General features: G+C 44.9%; 1 protein-coding gene across 1 annotated transcript in view; it reads right to left on the reverse strand.

Annotated features, from left to right (window-relative positions):
• The window catches only part of RCE1 (Ras converting CAAX endopeptidase 1), a 128,038-nt gene that overhangs the window by 103,203 nt on the left and 1,225 nt on the right, over nucleotides 1-23,610 (reverse strand). Inside the window, exons 2-4 of the mRNA XM_053719994.1 lie at nucleotides 12,641-12,766; nucleotides 10,220-10,491; nucleotides 9,180-9,282 (exon numbers count right to left, since the gene is read on the reverse strand). Of these exons, the coding sequence (XP_053575969.1) occupies nucleotides 9,180-9,282; nucleotides 10,220-10,341 (225 nt within the window). The 5' untranslated portion in view covers nucleotides 10,342-10,491; nucleotides 12,641-12,766. The remainder of the gene's footprint in view (nucleotides 1-9,179; nucleotides 9,283-10,219; nucleotides 10,492-12,640; nucleotides 12,767-23,610) is intronic.

The following is a 23,610-nucleotide window of genomic DNA, read 5'->3' on the forward strand; positions in this document are numbered from 1 at the left end:
GACCTAACCTGATGCTAATAACTCTTCCTAAACACCCAGCACCTACTGACCTTACCTGCTGCTAATACCTCTTCCTATACACCCAGCACCTACTGACCTTACCTGCTGCTAATACCTCTTCCTATACACCCAGCACCTACTGACCTTACCTGCTGCTAATACCTCTTCCTATACACCCAGCACCTACTGACCTTACCTGCTGCTAATACCTCTTCCTATACACCCAGCACCTACTGATCTTACCTGCTACTAATACCTTTTCCTATACACCCAGCACCTACTGACCTTACCTGCTGCTAATACCTCTTCCTATACACCCAGCACCTACTGACCTTACCTGCTTCTAATACCTCTTCATATACACCCAGCACCTACTGACCTTACCTGCTGCTAATGACTCTTCCTATACACCGAGCACCTACTGACCTTACCTGCTGCTAATACCTCTTCCTATAAAGCCAGCACCTACTGACCTTACCTGCTGCTAATACCTCTTCCTATACACCGAGCACCTACTGACCTTACCTGCTGCTAATACCTCTTCCCATACACCCAGCACCTACTGACCATACCTGCTGCTAATACCTCTTCCTATACACCCAGCACCTACTGACCCTACCTGCTGCTAATACCTCTTCCCATACACCCAGCACCTACTGACCTTACCTGCTGCTAATACCTCTTCCTATACACCCAGCACCTACTGACCTTACCTGCTGCTAATACCTCTTCCTATACACCCAGCACCTACTGACCTTACCTGCTGCTAATACCTCTTCCTATACACCCAGTACCTACTGACCTTACCTGCTGCTAATACCTCTTACTATACACCCAGCACCTACTGACCTTACCTGCTGCTAATACCTCTTCCTATACACCCAGCACCTACTGACCTTACCTGCTGCTAATACCTCTTCCTATACACCCAGCACCTACTGACCTTACCTGCTGCTAATACCTCTTCCTATACACCCAGCACCTACTGACCTTACCTGCTGCTAATACCTCTACCTATACACCCAGCACCTACTGACCTTACCTGCTGCTAATACCTCTTCATATACACCCAGTACCTACTGACCTTACCTGCTGCTAATACCTCTTCCTATACATCCAGCACCTACTGACCTTATCTGCAGCTAATACCTCTTCCTATACACCCAGCACCTACTGACCTTACCTGTTGCTAATACCTCTTCCTATACACCCAGCACCTACTGACCTTACCTGCTGCTAATACCTCTTCCTATACACCCAGCACCTACTGACCTTACCTGCTGCTAATACCTCTTCCTATACACCCAGCACCTACTGACCTTACCTGATGCTAATACATCTTCCTATACACCCAGCACCTACTGACCTTACCTGATGCTAATACCTCTTCCTATACACCCAGCACCTACTGACCTTACCTGCTGCTAATACCTCTTCCTATACACCCATCACCTGCTGACCTTACCTGCTGCTAATACCTCTTCCTATACACCCCGCACCTACTGACCTTACCTGCTGCTAATACCTCTCCCTATACAGCCAGCACCTACTGACCTAACCTGCTGCTAATACATCTTCTTATACACCCAGCACCTACTGACCTTACCTACTGCTAATACCTCTTCCTATACACCCAGCACCTACTGACCTTACCTGCTGCTAATACCTCTTCCTATACACACAGCACCTACTGACCTTACCTGCTGATAATACCTCTTCCTATATACCCAGCACCTACTGACCTTACCCGCTGCTAATAACTCTTCCTATACACACAGCACCTACTGACCTTACCTGCTGCTAATACCTCTTCCTATACACCCAGCACCTACTGACCTTACCTGCTGCTAATACCTCTCCCTATACACCCAGCACCTACTGACCTTACCTGCTGCTAATACCTCTTCCTATACACCCAGCACCTACTGACCTTACCTGCTGCTAATACCTCTTCCTATACACCCAGCACCTACTGACCTTACTTGCTGCTAATACCTTTTCAAATACACCCAGCACCTACTGACCTTACTTGCGGCAAATATCTCTTCCTATATACCCAGCATCTACTGACCTTACCTGCTGCTAATACCTCTTCCTATACACCCAGCACCTACTGACCTTACCTGTTGCTAATACCTCTTCCTATACACCCAGCACCTACGGACCTTACCTGCAGCTAATACCTCTTCCTATACACCCAGTACCTACTGACCTTACCTGCTGCTAATACCTCTTCCTATACACCCAGCACCTACTGACCTTACCTACTGCTAAAACCTCTTCCTATACACCCAGCACCTACTGACCTTACCTGCTGCTAATACCTCTTCCTATACACCCAGCACCTACTGACCTTACCTGCTGCTAATAACTCTTCCTATACACCTAGCATCCTACTGACCTTACCTACTGCTAACACCTCTTCCTATACACCCAGCACCTACTGACCTTACTTGCTGCTAATACCTCTTCCTATACACCCAGCACCTACTGACCTTACCTACTGCTAATACCTCTTCCTATACACCCAGCACCTACTGACCTTACCTGCTGCTAATACCTCTTCCTACACACCCAGCACCTACTGACCTTACTTGCTGCTAATACCTCTTCCTATACACCCAGCACCTACTGACCTTACTTGCTGCTAATACCTCTTCCTATACACCCAGCACCTACTGACCTTACCTACTGCTAATACCTCTTCCTATACACCCAGCACCTACTGACCTTACCTGCTGCTAATACCTCTTCCTACACACCCAGCACCGACTGACCTTACCTGCTGCTAATACCTCTTCCTATACACCCAGCACCTACTGACCTTACCTACTGCTAATACCTCTTCCTATACACCCAGCACCTACTGACCTTACCTGCTGCTAATACCTCTTCCTACACACCCAGCACCGACTGACCTTCCCTGCTGCTAATACCTCTTCCTACACACCCAGCACCGACGGACCTTCCCTGCTGCTAATACCTCTTCCTATACACCCAGCACCTACTGACCTTACTTGCTGCTAATACCTCTTCCTATACACCCAGCACCTACTGACCTTACCTACTGCTAATACCTCTTCCTATACAGCCAGCACCTACTGACCTTACCTGCTGCTAATACCTCTTCCTATACAGCCAGCACCTACTGACCTTACCTGCTGCTAATACCTCTTCCTATACACCCAGCACCTACTGACCTTACCTGCTGCTAACACCTCTTCCTATACACCCAGCACCTACTGACCCTACCTGCTGCTAATACCTCTTCCTATACACCCAGCACCTACTGACCTTACCTGCAGCTAATACCTCTTCCTATACACCCAGCACCTACTGACCTTACCTGCATCTAATACCTCTTCCTATACACCCAGCACCTACTGACCTTACCTGCTGCTAATATCTCTTCCTATACACCTAGCACCTACTGACCTTACCTGCTGCTAATACCTCTTCCTATACACCCAGCACCTACTGACCTTACCTGCTGCTAATACCTCTTCCTATACACCCAGCATCCTACTGACCTTACCTACTGCTAATAACTCTTCCTATACACCCAGCACCTACTGACCTTACCTGCTGCTAATACCTCTTCCTATACACCCAGCACCTAGTGACCTTACCTGCTGCTAATACCTCTTCCTATACACCCAGCACCTACTGACCCTACCTGCTGCTAATATCTCTTCCTATACACCCAGCACCTACTGACCTTACATGCTGCTAATATCTCTTCCTATACACCCAGCACCTACTGACCTTACCTGCTGCTAATACCTCTTCCTATACACCCAGCACCTACTGACCTTACCTGCTGCTAATGCCTCTTCCTATACACCCAGCACCTACTGACCTTACCTGCTGCTAATACCTCTTCCTATACACCCAGCACCTACTGACCTTACCTGCTGCTAATATCTCTTCCTATACACCCAGCACCTACTGACCTTACCTGCTGCTAATACCTCTTCCTATACACCCAGCACCTACTGACCTTACCTGCTGCTAATATCTCTTCCTATACACCCAGCACCTACTGACCTTACCTGCTGCTAATACCTCTTCCTATACACCCAGCACCTACTGACCTTACCTGCTGCCACTATCTCTTCCTATACACCCAGCATCTACTGACCTTACCTGCTGCTAATACCTCTTCCTATACACCCAGCACCTACTGACCTTACCTGCTGCTAATATCTCTTCCTATACACCCAGCACCTACTGACCTTACCTGCTGCTAATACCTCTTCCTATACACCCAGCAGCTACTGACCTTACCTGCTGCTAATATCTCTTCCTATATACCCAGCATCTACTGACCTTACCTGCTGCTAATACCTCTTCCTATACACCCAGCACCTACTGACCTTACCTGCTGCTAATACCTCTTCCTATACACCCAGCACCTACTGACCTTACCTGCTGCTAATACCTCTTCCTATACACCCAGCACCTACTGACCTTACCTGCTGCTAATACCTCTTCCTATACACCCAGCACCTACTGACCTTACCTGCTGCTAATACCTCTTCCTATACACCCAGCACCTACTGACCTTACCTGCTGCTAATATCTCTTCCTATACACCCAGCAGCTACTGACCTTACCTGCTGCTAATATCTCTTCCTATACACCCAGCACCTACTGACCTTACCTGCTGCTAATACCTCTTCCTATACACCCAGCAGCTACTGACCTTACCTGCTGCTAATATCTCTTCCTATATACCCAGCATCTACTGACCTTACCTGCTGCTAATACCTCTTCCTATACACCCAGCACCTACTGACCTTACCTGCTGCTAATACCTCTTCCTATACACCCAGCACCTACTGACCTTACCTGCTGCTAATACCTCTTCCTATACACCCAGCACCTACTGACCTTACCTGCTGCTAATACCTCTTCCTATACACCCAGCACCTACTGACCTTACCTGCTGCTAATACCTCTTCCTATACACCCAGCACCTACTGACCTTACCTGCTGCTAATACCTCTTCCTATACACCCAGCAGCTACTGACCTTACCTGCTGCTAATACCTCTTCCTTTATACCCAGCACCTACTGACCTTATCTGCTGCTAATTCCTCTTCCTATACACCCAGCACCTACTGACCTTACCTGCTGCTAATACCTCTTCCTATACACCCAGAACCTACTGACCTTACCTGATGCTAATAACTCTTCCTATACACCCAGCACCTACTGACCTTACCTGCTGCTAATACCTCTTCCTATACACCCAGCACCTACTGACCTTACCTGCTGCTAATACCTCTTCCTATACAGCCAGCACCTACTGACCTTACCTGCTGCTAATACCTCTTCCTATACACCCAGCACCTACTGACCTTACCTGCTGCTAATACCTCTTCCTATACACCCGGCACCTACTGACCTTACCTGCTGCTAATACCTCTTCCTATACACCCAGCACCTACTGACCTTACCTGCTGCTAATACCTCTTCCTATACACCCAGCACCTACTGACCTTACCTGCTGCTAATACCTCTTCCTATACACCCGGCACCTACTGACCTTACCTGCTGCTAATACCTCTTCCTATACACCCAGCACCTACTGACCTTACCTGCTGCTAATACCTCTTCCTATACACCCACCACCTTCTGACCTTACCTGCTGCTAATACCTCTTCCTATACACCCACCACCTTCTGACCTTACCTGCTGCTAATACCTCTTCCTATACACCCAGCACCTAATGACCTTACCTGCTGCTAATACCTCTTCCTATACACCCAGCACCTACTGACCTTACCTGCTGCTAATACCTCTTCCTATACACCCAGCACCTACTGACCTTACCTGCTGCTAATATCTCTTCCTATACACCCAGCACCTATTGACCTTACCTGCTGCTAATACCTTTTTCTATACACCCAGCACCTACTGACCTTACCTGCTGCTAATACCTCTTCCTATACACCCAGCACCTAATGACCTTACCTGCTGCTAATACCTCTTCCTATACACCCAGCACCTACTGACCTTACCTGCTGCTAATATCTCTTCCTATACACCCAGCACCTATTGACCTTACCTGCTGCTAATACCTTTTTCTATACACCCAGCACCTACTGACCTTACCTGCTGCTAATACCTCTTCCTATACACCCAGCACCTACTGACCTTACCTGCTGCTAATACCTCTTCCTATACACCCACCACCTTCTGACCTTACCTGCTGCTAATAACTCTTCCTATACACCCACCACCTTCTGACCTTACCTGCTGCTAATACCTCTTCCTATACACCCAGCACCTACTGACCTTACCTGCTGCTAATACCTCTTCCTATACACCCAGCACCTACTGACCTTACCTGCTGCTAATACCTCTTCCTATACACCCACCACCTACTGACCTTACCTACTGCTAATACCTCTTCCTATACACCCAGCACCTACTGACCTTACCTGCTGCTAATACCTCTTCCTATACACCCAGCACCTACTGACCTTACCTGCTGCTAATACCTCTTCCTATACACTCAGCACTTACTGACCTTACCTGCTGCTAATACCTCTTACTATACACCCAGCACCTACTGACCTTACCTGCTGCTAATATCTCTTCCTATACACCCAGCACCTACTGACCTTACCTGCTGCTAATACCTCTTCCTATACACCCAGCACCTACTGACCTTACCTGCTGCTAATACCTCTTCCTATACACTCAGCACTTACTGACCTTACCTGCTGCTAATACCTCTTACTATACACCCAGCACCTACTGACCTTACCTGCTGCTAATATCTCTTCCTATACACCCAGCACCTACTGACCTTACCTGCTGCTAATACCTCTTCCTATACACCCAGCACCTACTGACCTAACCTGTTCCTATACACCCAGCACCTACTGACCTTACCTGCTGCTAATACCTCTTCCTATACACTCAGCACCTACTGACCTTACCTGTTGCTAATACCTCTTCCTACACACCCAGCACCGACTGACCTTACCTGCTGCTAATACCTCTTCCTATACACCCAGCACCGACTGACCTTCCCTGCTGCTAATACCTCTTCCTATACACCCATCACCTACTGACCTTACCTGTTGCTAATACCTCTTCCTATACACCCAGCACCTACTGACCTTACCTGTTGCTAATACCTCTTCCTACACACCCAGCACCGACTGACCTTACCTGCTGCTAATACCTCTTCCTATACACCCAGCACCGACTGACCTTCCCTGCTGCTAATACCTCTTCCTATACACCCATCACCTACTGACCTTACCTGTTGCTAATACCTCTTCCTATACACACAGCACCTACTGACCTTACCTGCTGCTAATACTTCTTCCTATACACCCAGCACCTACTGATCTTACCTGCTGCTAATACCTCTTCCTATTCACCCAGCACCTACTGACCTTACTTGCTGCTAATACCTGTTCCTATACACCCAGCACCTACTGACTTTACTTGCTGCTAATACCTCTTCCTATACACCCAGCACCTACTGACCTTACCTGCTGCTAATACCTCTTCCTATACACCCAGCACCTACTGACCTTACCTACTGCTAATACCTCTTCCTATACACCCAGCCCCTACAAACCTTACCTGCTGCTAATACCTCTTCCTATACACCCAGCACCTACTGACCTTACCTGCTGCTAACACCTCTTCCTATACACCCAGCACCTACTGACCTTACCTGCTGCTAATACCTCTTCCTATACACCCAGCACCTACTGACATTACCTGCTGCTAATACCTCTTCCTATACACCCAGAACCTCCTAACCTTACCTGCTGCTAATACCTCTTCCTATACACCCAGCACCTACTGACCTTACCTACTGCTAATACCTCTTCCTATACACCCAGCACCTACTGACCTTACCTACTGCTAATACCTCTTCCTATACACCCAGCACCTACTGACCTTACCTGCTGCTAATACCTCTTCCTATACATCCAGCACCTACTGACCTTACCTGCTGCTAATACCTCTTCCTATACACCCAGCACCTACTGACCTAACCTGCTGCTAATATCTCTTCCTATACACCCAGCACCTACTGACCTTACCTGCTGCTAATACCTCTTCCTATACACCCAGCACCTACTGACCTTACCTGCAGCTAATACCTCTTCCTATACACCCAGCACCTACTGACCTTACCTGCTGCTAATACCTCTTCCTATACACCTAGCACCTACTGATCTTACCTGCTGCTAATACCTCTTCCTATACACCCAGCACCTACTGACCTTACCTGCAGCTAATACCTCTTCCTATACACCCAGCATCTACTGACCTTACCTGCTGCTAATAACTCTTCCTATACACCCAGCACCTACTGACCTTACCTGCTGCTAATACCTCTTCCTATACACACAGCACCTACTGACCTTACCTGCTGCAAATACTTCTTCCTATACACCCAGCACCTACTGACCTTACCTGCTGCTAATACCTCTTCCTATACATCCAGCACCTATTGACCTTACCCTGTTGCTAATACCTCTACCTATACACCCAGCATCTACTGACCTTACCTGCTGCTAATACCTCTTCCTATACACCCAGCACCTACTGACCTTACCTGCTGTTAATACCTCTTCCTATACACCCAGCACCTACTGACCTTACCTGCTGCTAATACCTCTTCCTATACACCCAGCACCTACTGACCTTACCTGCTGCTAATACCTCTTACTATACACGCAGCACCTACTGACCTTACCTGCTGTTAATACCTCTTCCTATACACCCAGCACCTACTGACCTTACCTGCTGCTAATACCTCTTCCTAAACACCCAGCACCTACTGACCTTACCTGCTGCTAATACCTCTTCCTATACATCCAGCACCTATTGACCTTACCCTGTTGCACTGCAACTTGTTTATGATCCTTTCCAAGTCACATTACTCTTTTGTTAGTCAGTAAAGGGTCATTGATTCTATTAAAGTTCGAGTTGTTAAATGCAGTGTTTTACAATTTACTGTGATAAAGTTTACATCTCATTTATTTGTCCAATCCTCCTGTTTTGTTTTTTTATCACTACTCGTGTGAGGATGAAATAAGAAAGAGAATGGGGAAGGAGAGAGAAACCTGTGCTGTAGTCACATAATTATCTTGTCAGGCTGAGATTTAGAACAGCATAATCTCCTATATACCCACCTTGATGCCAGTCAGCTCCATCCACACAGAGATGAAGAGCGGGGAGAGCACAGACACAATCAGTACGCTAGTGAATCGTCTCTTGATGACAGCTGGGTGGTCCCTGTGCAGAGAGAGCAGGTGATAAGATAACAAGCTCATCATCATGCAACTGTCTCACCTTCAATATGTGAAAACTACCCCAGCTGGGTGTCATTACAATATCCTCTCCCCCGTAGGTCGTCCTCCCCCTGCTGTCTCCTCTCCCCCCCCCGTAGGTCCTCCGTCCCCTGCTACCTCCTCCTCTCCAGTAGGTCCTCCGAACCCTGCTACCTCCTCCTCTCCAGTAGGTCCTCCGAACCCTGCTACCTCCTCCTCTCCAGTAGGTCCTCCGAACCCTACTACCTCCTCCTCTCCAGTAGGTCCTCCGAACCCTGCTACCTCCTCCTCTCCAGTAGGTCCTCTGAACCCTGCTACCTCCTCCTCTCCAGTAGATCCTCTGAACCCTGCTACCTCCTCCTCTCCAGTAGGCCATCTGAACCCTGCTACCTCCTCCTCTCCAGTAGGCCATCTGAACCCTGCTACCTCCTCCTCTCCAGTAGGTCCTCCGAACCCTGCTACCTCCTCCTCTCCAGTAGGTCCTCCGAACCCTGCTACCTCCTCCTCTCCAGTAGGTCCTCCGAACCCTACTACCTCCTCCTCTCCAGTAGGTCCTCCGAACCCTGCTACCTCCTCCTCTCCAGTAGGTCCTCTGAACCCTGCTACCTCCTCCTCTCCAGTAGATCCTCTGAACCCTGCTACCTCCTCCTCTCCAGTAGGCCATCTGAACCCTGCTACCTCTTCGGTAGGTCCTCTGTCCCGTAATATCAACTTGGTAAATCATCTGTCACCTGCTATCCCCTCAGTAGGTCCCTCTTACCTCCTCTAGTATCTTCTCCTACTTTACCCCTAGCTTCATATTTCCCCTTTCTTCCCCGCATATCTTCCCCCTCCCTTTGTATCTTCCCCATCACACCCCATCCTTTCTTCCCTAACATCATTCTCCTGCACCCTGAACATACCTGGGCAGCTCACTCTTCCACACATACAAGCTGCCGACATAGCAGCACGCCAGCGCGAGGCAGCACAGAACAGAAACGCTGCATACTCCAAGCTCCAACTCCATGTCATAAACCTCTGACATTGCAGCTGCTGATTAACCCTTCCTGGGAAAATAACATAAAGCATCCAACTTGGCACCAACTTGCTGGGTATCACCCCTGGACGTCTTACAATTTACCAGATGAACGGTACCTACAGAGCTGGGCTCCTTGCAACGTTGTAATAATTAAATCTTGAAAAAAGAGAAATGGAAAGAAGGAAATAATTGTAAATGTGATAACTGGCAGTCAGTATAACGCTGAGCAAGTCTCACAAATCATGGGAGACAACATAATATAAAGACAAGTTTTATTCCTTAAAGGGACAGTATTGTGAAAACTGTAATACACATCAGTATACAAGATCAGTGACACATCAGTGCATTTAAATTCTTAACAGGAGTGAGGGGTGGCCTGTTAAGTATAGCGATCACATTCAAGTGAGGGGCGGAAATGCTTTTAGCTTTTGTAAGCCCCAGAGATATACAGACCCTCTGCTTCAGTACCCTTATAATGTACTGACACTGCGGGTTTTAATTGTCACCAGACACACTATAGACAGTACTATTTTATAGTATGTAACATGATACCTCACAACACATTATACCGTACTGACACTATAGACAATACTATTTTATAGTATGTAACATGATACCTCACAACACATTATACCGTACTGACACTATAGACAATACTATTTTATAGCATGTAACATGATACCTCACAACACATTATACCGTACGGACACTATAGACAGTACTATTTTATAGCATGTAACATGATACCTCACAACACATTATACCGTACTGACACTATAGACAATACTATTTTATAGTATGTAACATGATACCTCACAACACATTATACCATACTGACACTATAGACAATACTATTTTATAGTATGTAACATGATACCTCACAACACATTATACCGTACTGACACTATAGACAGTACTATTTTATAGTATGTAACATGAGACCTCACAACACATTATACCGTATTGACACTATAGACAGTACTATTTTATAGTATGTAACATGATACCTCACAACACATTATACCGTACTGACACTAGACAGTACTATTTTATAGTATGTAACATGAGACCTCACAACACATTATACCGTACTGACACTATAGACAGTACTATTTTATAGTATGTAACATGATACCTCACAACACATTATACCGTACTGACACTATAGACAGTACTATTTTATAGTATGTAACATGATACCTCACAACACATTATACCGTACTGACAATATAGACAATACTATTTTATAGTATGTAACATGATACCTCACAACACATTATACCGTACTGACAGTATAGACAATACTATTTTATAGTATGTAACATGATACCTCACAACACATTATACCGTACTAACACTATAGACAGTACTATTTTATAGTATGTAACATGAGACCTCACAACACATTATACCGTACTGACACTATAGACAATACTATTTTATAGTATGTAACATGATACCTCACAACACATTATACCGTACTGACACTAGACAGTACTATTTTATAGTATGTAACATGAGACCTCACAACACATTATACCGTACTGACACTATAGACAATACTATTTTATAGTATGTAACATGATACCTCACAACACATTATACCGTACTGACACTATAGACAATACTATTTTATAGTATGTAACATGATACCTCACAACACATTATACCGTACTGACACTATAGACAATACTATTTTATAGTATGTAACATGATACCTCACAACACATTATACCGTACTAACACTATAGACAGTACTATTTTATAGTATGTATATAGAGGCTTAGATACAAGGTAATCACAGAGATAAAAAGTATATTACTATAACTGTGTTTTTTGTGCAAAACTAGGGAATGGGTAATAAAGGGAATATCTATATTTTTAAACAATACAAAAATTCTGGAGTAGACTGTCTCTTTAAGCAATATTAAGCTAAAATTAGCCAATATTAAAAGTTTCCAATGTTTGTTGTACAGATTTTCATTAAATAAATTTATGATAAATAATGCAATCAACTTTTGGCTTGGATAGCAGAAAATGAAACTGTGTGTGTATATATATATATATATATCCTACCCTACTACTTCATAACAAAATATTCTGTGAACACTGAACATGATGCAATACACAGTGCACAATATCATACACTAGATAAGAAAATGTGATAGGCAACACAAGATGCAATGCGCCAAATACAGAATAAATGTGGCATTTACCAATTAACCAACCGCTTTATGCACAATCACGTAGATAAAACGCTTTTTTAGTGTTTAGAAACAGAATGATTTAATAAAAGAAAACGTACATGTTATGTTGTAACGCAGACAGTCCGCAGTTCCCCTCAGAGAGGTAAACCAGTTTCATTTTGTCCAGGGCGAGAATCCGGGTAGTACTGAGCGCATTACTGGTGACACAGAGGAGGACCCAGATCCTGTATATACAAAGTGTAAGAAGATAGAAAAGCTGAAATGCATATGTGCACTGCAACAGGACAGGTTACTACACGGTACGTTACATACTGAAAGGGGAAATACATATGTGCACTGCAACAGGACAGGCTACTACACAGTACATTACATATTACTGAGAGGGGAAATACATATGTGCACTGCAACAGGACAGGCTACTACACAGTACATTACATATTACTGAGAGGGGAAATACATATGTGCACTGCAACAGGACAGGCTACTACACGGTACGTTACATACTGAAAGGGGAAATACATATGTGCACTGCAACAGGACAGGCTACTACACAGTACATTACATATTACTGAGAGGGGAAATACATATGTGCACTGCAACAGGACAGGCTACTACACAGTACATTACATATTACTGAGAGGGGAAATACATATGTGCACTGCAACAGGACAGGCTACTACACAGTACATTACATATTACTGAGAGGGGAAATACATATGTGCACTGCATCAGGACAGGCTACTACACAGTACATTACATACTGAAAGGGGAAATACACAGGTGCACTGCAACAAGACAGGCTACTACACAGTACATTACATATTACTGAGAGGGGAAATACATATGTGCACTGCAACAGGACAGGCTACTACACAGTACATTACATATTACTGAGAGGGGAAATACATATGTGCACTGCAACAGGACAGGTTACTACACGGTACGTTACATACTGAAAGGGGAAATACATATGTGCACTGCAACAGGACAGGTTACTATACGGTACGTTACATACTGAAAGGGGAAATACATATGTGCACTGCAACAGGACAGGTTACTATACGGTACGTTACATACTGAAAGGGGAAATACACAGGTGCACTGCAACAGGACAGGTTACTACACGGTACGTTACATACTGAAAGGGGAAATACACAGGTGCACTGCAACAGGACAGGTTACTACACGGTACGTTACATACTGAAAGGGGAAATACATATGTGCACTGCAACAGGACAGGTTACTACACGGTACGTTACATACTGAAAGGGGAAATACATATGTGCACTGCAACAGGACAGGTTACTACACGGTACGTTACATACTGAAAGGGGAAATAAATATGTGCACTGCAACAGGACAGGTTACTACACGGTACGTTACATACTGAAAGGGGAAATAAATATGTGCACTGCAACAGGACAGGTTACTATACGGTACGTTACATACTGAAAGGGGAAATACATATGTGCACTGCAACAGGACAGGTTACTACACGGTACGTTACATACTGAAAGGGGAAATACATATGTGCACTGCAACAGGACAGGCTACTACACGGTACGTTACATACTGAAAGGGGAAATACATATGTGCACTGCAACAGGACAGGTTATACACGGTACGTTACATACTGAAAGGGGAAATACATATGTGCACTGCAACAGGACAGGTTACTACACGGTACGTTACATACTGAAAGGGGAAATACATATGTGCACTGCAACAGAACAGGTTATACACGGTACGTTACATACTGAAAGGGGAAATAAATATGTGCACTGCAACACGACAGGTTACTACACGGTACGTTACATACTGAAAGGGGAAATACATATGTGCACTGCAACAGGACAGGTTATACACGGTACGTTACATACTGAAAGGGGAAATACATATGTGCACTGCAACAGGACAGGTTACTACACGGTACGTTACATACAGAAAGGGGAAATACATATGTGCACTGCAACAGGACAGGTTATACACGGTACGTTACATACTGAAAGGGGAAATACATATGTGCACTGCAACAGGACAGGTTATACACGGTACGTTACATACTGAAAGGGGAAATACATATGTGCACTGCAACAGGACAGGTTATACACGGTACGTTACATACTGAAAGGGGAAATACATATGTGCACTGCAACAGGACAGGCTACTACACAGTACATTACATATTACTGAGAGGGGAAATACATATGTGCACTGCAACAGGACAGGTTACTACACGGTACGTTACATACTGAAAGGGGAAATACATAGGTGCACTGCAACAGGACAGGTTACTACACAGTACGTTACATACTGAAAGGGGAAATACATATGTGCACTGCAACAGGACAGGTTACTACACGGTACGTTACATACTGAAAGGGGAAATACATATGTGCACTGCAACAGGACAGGTTATACACGGTACGTTACATACTGAAAGGGGAAATACATATGTGCACTGCAACAGGACAGGTTATACACGGTACGTTACATACTGAAAGGGGAAATACATATGTGCACTGCAACAGGACAGGTTACTACACGGTACGTTACATACTGAAAGGGGAAATACACAGGTGCACTGCAACAGGACAGGTTACTACACAGTACGTTACATACTGAAAGGGGAAATACATATGTGCACTGCAACAGGACAGGTTACTACACGGTACGTTACATACTGAAAGGGGAAATACATATGTGCACTGCAACAGGACAGGTTATACACGGTACGTTACATACTGAAAGGGGAAATACATATGTGCACTGCAACAGGACAGGTTACTACACAGTACGTTACATACTGAAAGGGGAAATACATATGTGCACTGCAACAGGACAGGTTATACACGGTACGTTACATACAGAAAGGGGAAATACATATGTGCACTGCAACAGGACAGGTTACTACACGGTACGTTACATACTGAAAGGGGAAATACATATGTGCACTGCAACAGGACAGGTTATACACGGTACGTTACATACTGAAAGGGGAAATACATATGTGCACTGCAACAGGACAGGTTATACACGGTACGTTACATACAGAAAGGGGAAATACATATGTGCACTGCAACAGGACAGGTTACTACACGGTACGTTACATACTGAAAGGGGAAATACATATGTGCACTGCAACAGGACAGGTTACTACACGGTACGTTACATACAGAAAGGGGAAATACATATGTGCACTGCAACAGGACAGGTTACTACACGGTACGTTACATACTGAAAGGGGAAATACATATGTGCACTGCAACAGGACAGGTTATACACGGTACGTTACATACTGAAAGGGGAAATACATATGTGCACTGCAACAGGACAGGTTATACACGGTACGTTACATACAGAAAGGGGAAATACACAGGTGCACTGCAACAGGACAGGTTATACACGGTACGTTACATACTGAAAGGGGAAATACATATGTGCACTGCAACAGGACAGGTTATACACGGTACGTTACATACTGAAAGGGGAAATACATATGTGCACTGCAACAGGACAGGTTACTACACGGTACGTTACATACTGAAAGGGGAAATACATATGTGCACTGCAACAGGACAGGTTACTACACTGTACGTTACATACAGAAAGGGGAAATACATATGTGCACTGCAACAGGACAGGTTACTACACGGTACGTTACATACTGAAAGGGGAAATACATATGTGCACTGCAACAGGACAGGTTACTACACAGTACGTTACATACTGAAAGGGGAAATACATATGTGCACTGCAACAGGACAGGTTACTACACTGTACGTTACATACAGAAAGGGGAAATACATATGTGCACTGCAACAGGACAGGTTACTACACGGTACGTTACATACTGAAAGGGGAAATACATATGTGCACTGCAACAGGACAGGTTACTACACGGTACGTTACATACTGAAAGGGGAAATACATATGTGCACTGCAACAGGACAGGTTACTACACGGTACGTTACATATTACTGAGAGGGGAAATACATATGTGCACTGCAACAGGACAGGTTATACACGGTACGTTACATACAGAAAGGGGAAATACATATGTGCACTGCAACAGGACAGGTTATACACGGTACGTTACATACAGAAAGGGGAAATACATATGTGCACTGCAACAGGACAGGTTATACACGGTACGTTACATACAGAAAGGGGAAATACATATGTGCACTGCAACAGGACAGGTTACTACACGGTACGTTACATACTGAAAGGGGAAATACATATGTGCACTGCAACAGGACAGGTTACTACACGGTACGTTACATACTGAAAGGGGAAATACATATGTGCACTGCAACAGGACAGGCTACTACACGGTACGTTACATACTGAAAGGGGAAATACATATGTGCACTGCAACAGGACAGGCTACTACACGGTACGTTACATACTGAAAGGGGAAATACATATGTGCACTGCAACAGGACAGGTTATACACGGTACGTTACATACTGAAAGGGGAAATAAATATGTGCACTGCAACACGACAGGTTACTACACGGTACGTTACATACTGAAAGGGGAAATACATATGTGCACTGCAACAGGACAGGTTACTACACGGTACGTTACATACTGAAAGGGGAAATACATATGTGCACTGCAACAGGACAGGTTACTACACGGTACGTTACATACTGAAAGGGGAAATACATATGTGCACTGCAACAGGACAGGTTACTACACGGTACGTTACATACTGAAAGGGGAAATACATATGTGCACTGCAACAGGACAGGTTACTACACGGTACGTTACATACTGAAAGGGGAAATACATATGTGCACTGCAACAGGACAGGTTATACACGGTACGTTACATACTGAAAGGGGAAATACACAGGTGCACTGCAACAGGACAGGTTACTACACGGTACGTTACATACTGAAAGGGGAAATACATATGTGCACTGCAACAGGACAGGTTATACACGGTACGTTACATACTGAAAGGGGAAATACATATGTGCACTGCAACAGGACAGGTTATACACGGTACGTTACATACTGAAAGGGGAAATACATATGTGCACTGCAACAGGACAGGTTACTACACGGTACGTTACATACTGAAAGGGGAAATACACAGGTGCACTGCAACAGGACAGGTTACTACACGGTACGTTACATACTGAAAGGGGAAATAAATATGTGCACTGCAACAGGACAGGTTACTACACAGTACGTTACATACTGAAAGGGGAAATACATATGTGCACTGCAACAGGACAGGTTACTACACGGTACGTTACATACTGAAAGGGGAAATACATATGTGCACTGCAACAGGACAGGCTACTACACGGTACGTTACATACTGAAAGGGGAAATACATATGTGCACTGCAACAGGACAGGTTATACACGGTACGTTACATACTGAAAGGGGAAATACATATGTGCACTGCAACAGGACAGGTTACTACACAGTACGTTACATACTGAAAGGGGAAATACATATGTGCACTGCAACAGGACAGGTTATACACGGTACGTTACATACTGAAAGGGGAAATACATATGTGCACTGCAACAGGACAGGTTATACACGGTACGTTACATACTGAAAGGGGAAATACATATGTGCACTGCAACAGGACAGGCTACTACACGGTACGTTACATACTGAAAGGGGAAATACATATGTGCACTGCAACAGGACAGGTTATACACGGTACGTTACATACTGAAAGGGGAAATACATATGTGCACTGCAACAGGACAGGTTACTACACAGTACGTTACATACTGAAAGGGGAAATACATATGTGCACTGCAACAGGACAGGTTATACACGGTACGTTACATACTGAAAGGGGAAATAAATATGTGCACTGCAACAGGACAGGTTACTACACAGTACGTTACATACAGAAAGGGGAAATACATATGTGCACTGCAACAGGACAGGTTATACACGGTACGTTACATACTGAAAGGGGAAATACATATGTGCACTGCAACAGGACAGGTTACTACACGGTACGTTACATACTGAAAGGGGAAATACATATGTGCACTGCAACAGGACAGGTTATACACGGTACGTTACATACTGAAAGGGGAAATACATATGTGCACTGCAACAGGACAGGTTATACACGGTACGTTACATACTGAAAGGGGAAATACATATGTGCACTGCAACAGGACAGGTTATACACGGTACGTTACATACTGAAAGGGGAAATACATATGTGCACTGCAACAGGACAGGTTACTACACGGTACGTTACATACTGAAAGGGGAAATACATATGTGCACTGCAACAGGACAGGCTACTACACGGTACGTTACATACTGAAAGGGGAAATACATATGTGCACTGCAACAGGACAGGTTATACACGGTACGTTACATACTGAAAGGGGAAATAAATATGTGCACTGCAACACGACAGGTTACTACACGGTACGTTACATACTGAAAGGGGAAATACATATGTGCACTGCAACAGGACAGGTTACTACACGGTACGTTACATACTGAAAGGGGAAATACATATGTGCACTGCAACAGGACAGGTTACTACACGGTACGTTACATACTGAAAGGGGAAATACATATGTGCACTGCAACAGGACAGGTTACTACACGGTACGTTACATACTGAAAGGGGAAATACATATGTGCACTGCAACAGGACAGGTTACTACACGGTACGTTACATACTGAAAGGGGAAATACATATGTGCACTGCAACAGGACAGGTTACTACACGGTACGTTACATACTGAAAGGGGAAATACATATGTGCACTGCAACAGGACAGGTTATACACGGTACGTTACATACTGAAAGGGGAAATACACAGGTGCACTGCAACAGGACAGGTTACTACACGGTACGTTACATACTGAAAGGGGAAATACATATGTGCACTGCAACAGGACAGGTTATACACGGTACGTTACATACTGAAAGGGGAAATACATATGTGCACTGCAACAGGACAGGTTATACACGGTACGTTACATACTGAAAGGGGAAATACATATGTGCACTGCAACAGGACAGGTTACTACACGGTACGTTACATACTGAAAGGGGAAATACACAGGTGCACTGCAACAGGACAGGTTACTACACGGTACGTTACATACTGAAAGGGGAAATAAATATGTGCACTGCAACAGGACAGGTTACTACACAGTACGTTACATACTGAAAGGGGAAATACATATGTGCACTGCAACAGGACAGGTTACTACACGGTACGTTACATACTGAAAGGGGAAATACATATGTGCACTGCAACAGGACAGGCTACTACACGGTACGTTACATACTGAAAGGGGAAATACATATGTGCACTGCAACAGGACAGGTTATACACGGTACGTTACATACTGAAAGGGGAAATACATATGTGCACTGCAACAGGACAGGTTACTACACAGTACGTTACATACTGAAAGGGGAAATACATATGTGCACTGCAACAGGACAGGTTATACACGGTACGTTACATACTGAAAGGGGAAATACATATGTGCACTGCAACAGAACAGGTTATACACGGTACGTTACATACTGAAAGGGGAAATACATATGTGCACTGCAACAGGACAGGTTACTACACAGTACGTTACATACTGAAAGGGGAAATACATATGTGCACTGCAACAGGACAGGTTATACACGGTACGTTACATACTGAAAGGGGAAATACATATGTGCACTGCAACAGGACAGGTTATACACGGTACGTTACATACTGAAAGGGGAAATACATATGTGCACTGCAACAGGACAGGTTACTACACGGTACGTTACATACTGAAAGGGGAAATACATATGTGCACTGCAACAGGACAGGTTATACACGGTACGTTACATACTGAAAGGGGAAATACATATGTGCACTGCAACAGGACAGGTTATACACGGTACGTTACATACTGAAAGGGGAAATACATATGTGCACTGCAACAGGACAGGTTATACACGGTACGTTACATACTGAAAGGGGAAATACATATGTGCACTGCAACAGGACAGGTTACTACACGGTACGTTACATACTGAAAGGGGAAATACATATGTGCACTGCAACAGGACAGGTTACTACACGGTACGTTACATACTGAAAGGGGAAATACATATGTGCACTGCAACAGGACAGGTTATACACGGTACGTTACATACTGAAAGGGGAAATACATATGTGCACTGCAACAGGACAGGTTATACACGGTACGTTACATACTGAAAGGGGAAATACATATGTGCACTGCAACAGGACAGGTTATACACGGTACGTTACATACTGAAAGGGGAAATACATATGTGCACTGCAACAGGACAGGTTACTACACGGTACGTTACATACTGAAAGGGGAAATACATATGTGCACTGCAACAGGACAGGTTACTACACGGTACGTTACATACTGAAAGGGGAAATAAATATGTGCACTGCAACACGACAGGTTACTACACGGTACATTACATACTGAAAGGGGAAATACATATGTGCACTGCAACAGGACAGGTTATACACGGTACGTTACATACTGAAAGGGGAAATACATATGTGCACTGCAACAGGACAGGTTATACACGGTACGTTACATACTGAAAGGGGAAATACATATGTGCACTGCAACAGGACAGGTTACTACACGGTACGTTACATACTGAAAGGGGAAATACACAGGTGCACTGCAACAGGACAGGTTACTACACGGTACGTTACATACTGAAAGGGGAAATAAATATGTGCACTGCAACAGGACAGGTTACTACACAGTACGTTACATACTGAAAGGGGAAATACATATGTGCACTGCAACAGGACAGGTTATACACGGTACGTTACATACTGAAAGGGGAAATACATATGTGCACTGCAACAGAACAGGTTATACACGGTACGTTACATACTGAAAGGGGAAATACATATGTGCACTGCAACAGGACAGGTTATACACGGTACGTTACATACAGAAAGGGGAAATACATATGTGCACTGCAACAGGACAGGTTACTACACAGTACGTTACATACTGAAAGGGGAAATACATATGTGCACTGCAACAGGACAGGTTATACACGGTACGTTACATACAGAAAGGGGAAATACATATGTGCACTGCAACAGGACAGGTTACTACACGGTACGTTACATACTGAAAGGGGAAATACATATGTGCACTGCAACAGGACAGGTTATACACGGTACGTTACATACTGAAAGGGGAAATACATATGTGCACTGCAACAGGACAGGTTATACACGGTACGTTACATACAGAAAGGGGAAATACATATGTGCACTGCAACAGGACAGGTTATACACGGTACGTTACATACTGAAAGGGGAAATACATATGTGCACTGCAACAGAACAGGTTATACACGGTACGTTACATACTGAAAGGGGAAATACATATGTGCACTGCAACAGGACAGGTTACTACACGGTACGTTACATACTGAAAGGGGAAATACATATGTGCACTGCAACAGAACAGGTTATACACGGTACGTTACATACTGAAAGGGGAAATACATATGTGCACTGCAACAGGACAGGTTATACACAGTACGTTACATACTGAAAGGGGAAATACATATGTGCACTGCAACAGGACAGGTTATACACGGTACGTTACATACAGAAAGGGGAAATACACAGGTGCACTGCAACAGGACAGGTTACTACACGGTACGTTACATACTGAAAGGGGAAATACATATGTGCACTGCAACAGGACAGGTTACTACACGGTACGTTACATATTACTGAGAGGGGAAATACATATGTGCACTGCAACAGGACAGGCTACTACACAGTACATTACATATTACTGAGAGGGGAAATACATATGTGCACTGCAACAGGACAGGTTATACACGGTACGTTACATACAGAAAGGGGAAATACATATGTGCACTGCAACAGGACAGGTTATACACGGTACATTACATACAGAAAGGGGAAATACATATGTGCACTGCAACAGGACAGGTTATACACGGTACGTTACATACTGAAAGGGGAAATACATAGGTGCACTGCAACAGGACAGGTTACTACACGGTACGTTACATACTGAAAGGGGAAATACATATGTGCACTGCAACAGGACAGGTTACTACACGGTACGTTACATACTGAAAGGGGAAATACATATGTGCACTGCAACAGGACAGGTTACTACACGGTACGTTACATACTGAAAGGGGAAATACATATGTGCACTGCAACAGGACAGGTTACTACACGGTACGTTACATACTGAAAGGGGAAATACACGTTAGCGAGAGAGGAAAATGAGAGAGAACGAGAGTAAATGAGTGAGAAAATGAGAGAAGAAATCAAGTGAAGAGAAAATACTTCAAAACAGAGTGAAACTTTATAGCAAAATAGTGAGAGGGAAAGAGAAATATTCTCCCCCAGACTGCAGGGAGCGCCATTATTCCCTTCCCCAGACTGCAGGGAGCGCCATTACCCCTTTCCCCAGACTGCAGAGAGCGCCATTACCCCCTTCCCCAGACTGCAGGGAGCGCCATTACCCCCTTCCCCAGACTGCAGGGAGCGCCATTACCCCCTTCCCCAGACTGCAGGGAGCGCCATTACCCCCTTCCCCAGACTGCAGGGAGCGCCATTACCCCCTTCCCCAGACTGCAGGGAGCGCCATTACCCCCTTCCCCAGACTGCAGGGAGCGCCATTACCCCATTCCCCAGACTGCAGGGAGCGCCATTACCCCCTTCCCCAGACAGCAGGGAGCGCCATTACCCCCTTCCCCAGACAGCAGGGAGCGCCATTACCCCCTTCCCCAGACAGCAGGGAGCGTCATTACCCCCTTCCCCAGACAGCAGGGAGCGTCATTACCCCCTTCCCCAGACAGCAGGGAGCGTCATTACCCCCTTCCCCAGACTGCAGGGTGCGCCATTACCCCCTTCCCCAGACTGCAGGGAGCGCCATTACCCCCTTCCCCAGACTGCAGGGAGAGCTATTTCCCCCTCCCAGGCTGCAGGGAGCACCAATACCCCATCCCCAGGCTGCAGGGAGCACCAATACCCCATCCCCAGGCTGCAG

The sequence above is a fragment of the Bombina bombina genome, chromosome 7 (assembly GCF_027579735.1).
Source record: "Bombina bombina isolate aBomBom1 chromosome 7, aBomBom1.pri, whole genome shotgun sequence".
In the NCBI taxonomy this organism is placed as follows: Eukaryota; Metazoa; Chordata; class Amphibia; order Anura; family Bombinatoridae; genus Bombina; species Bombina bombina.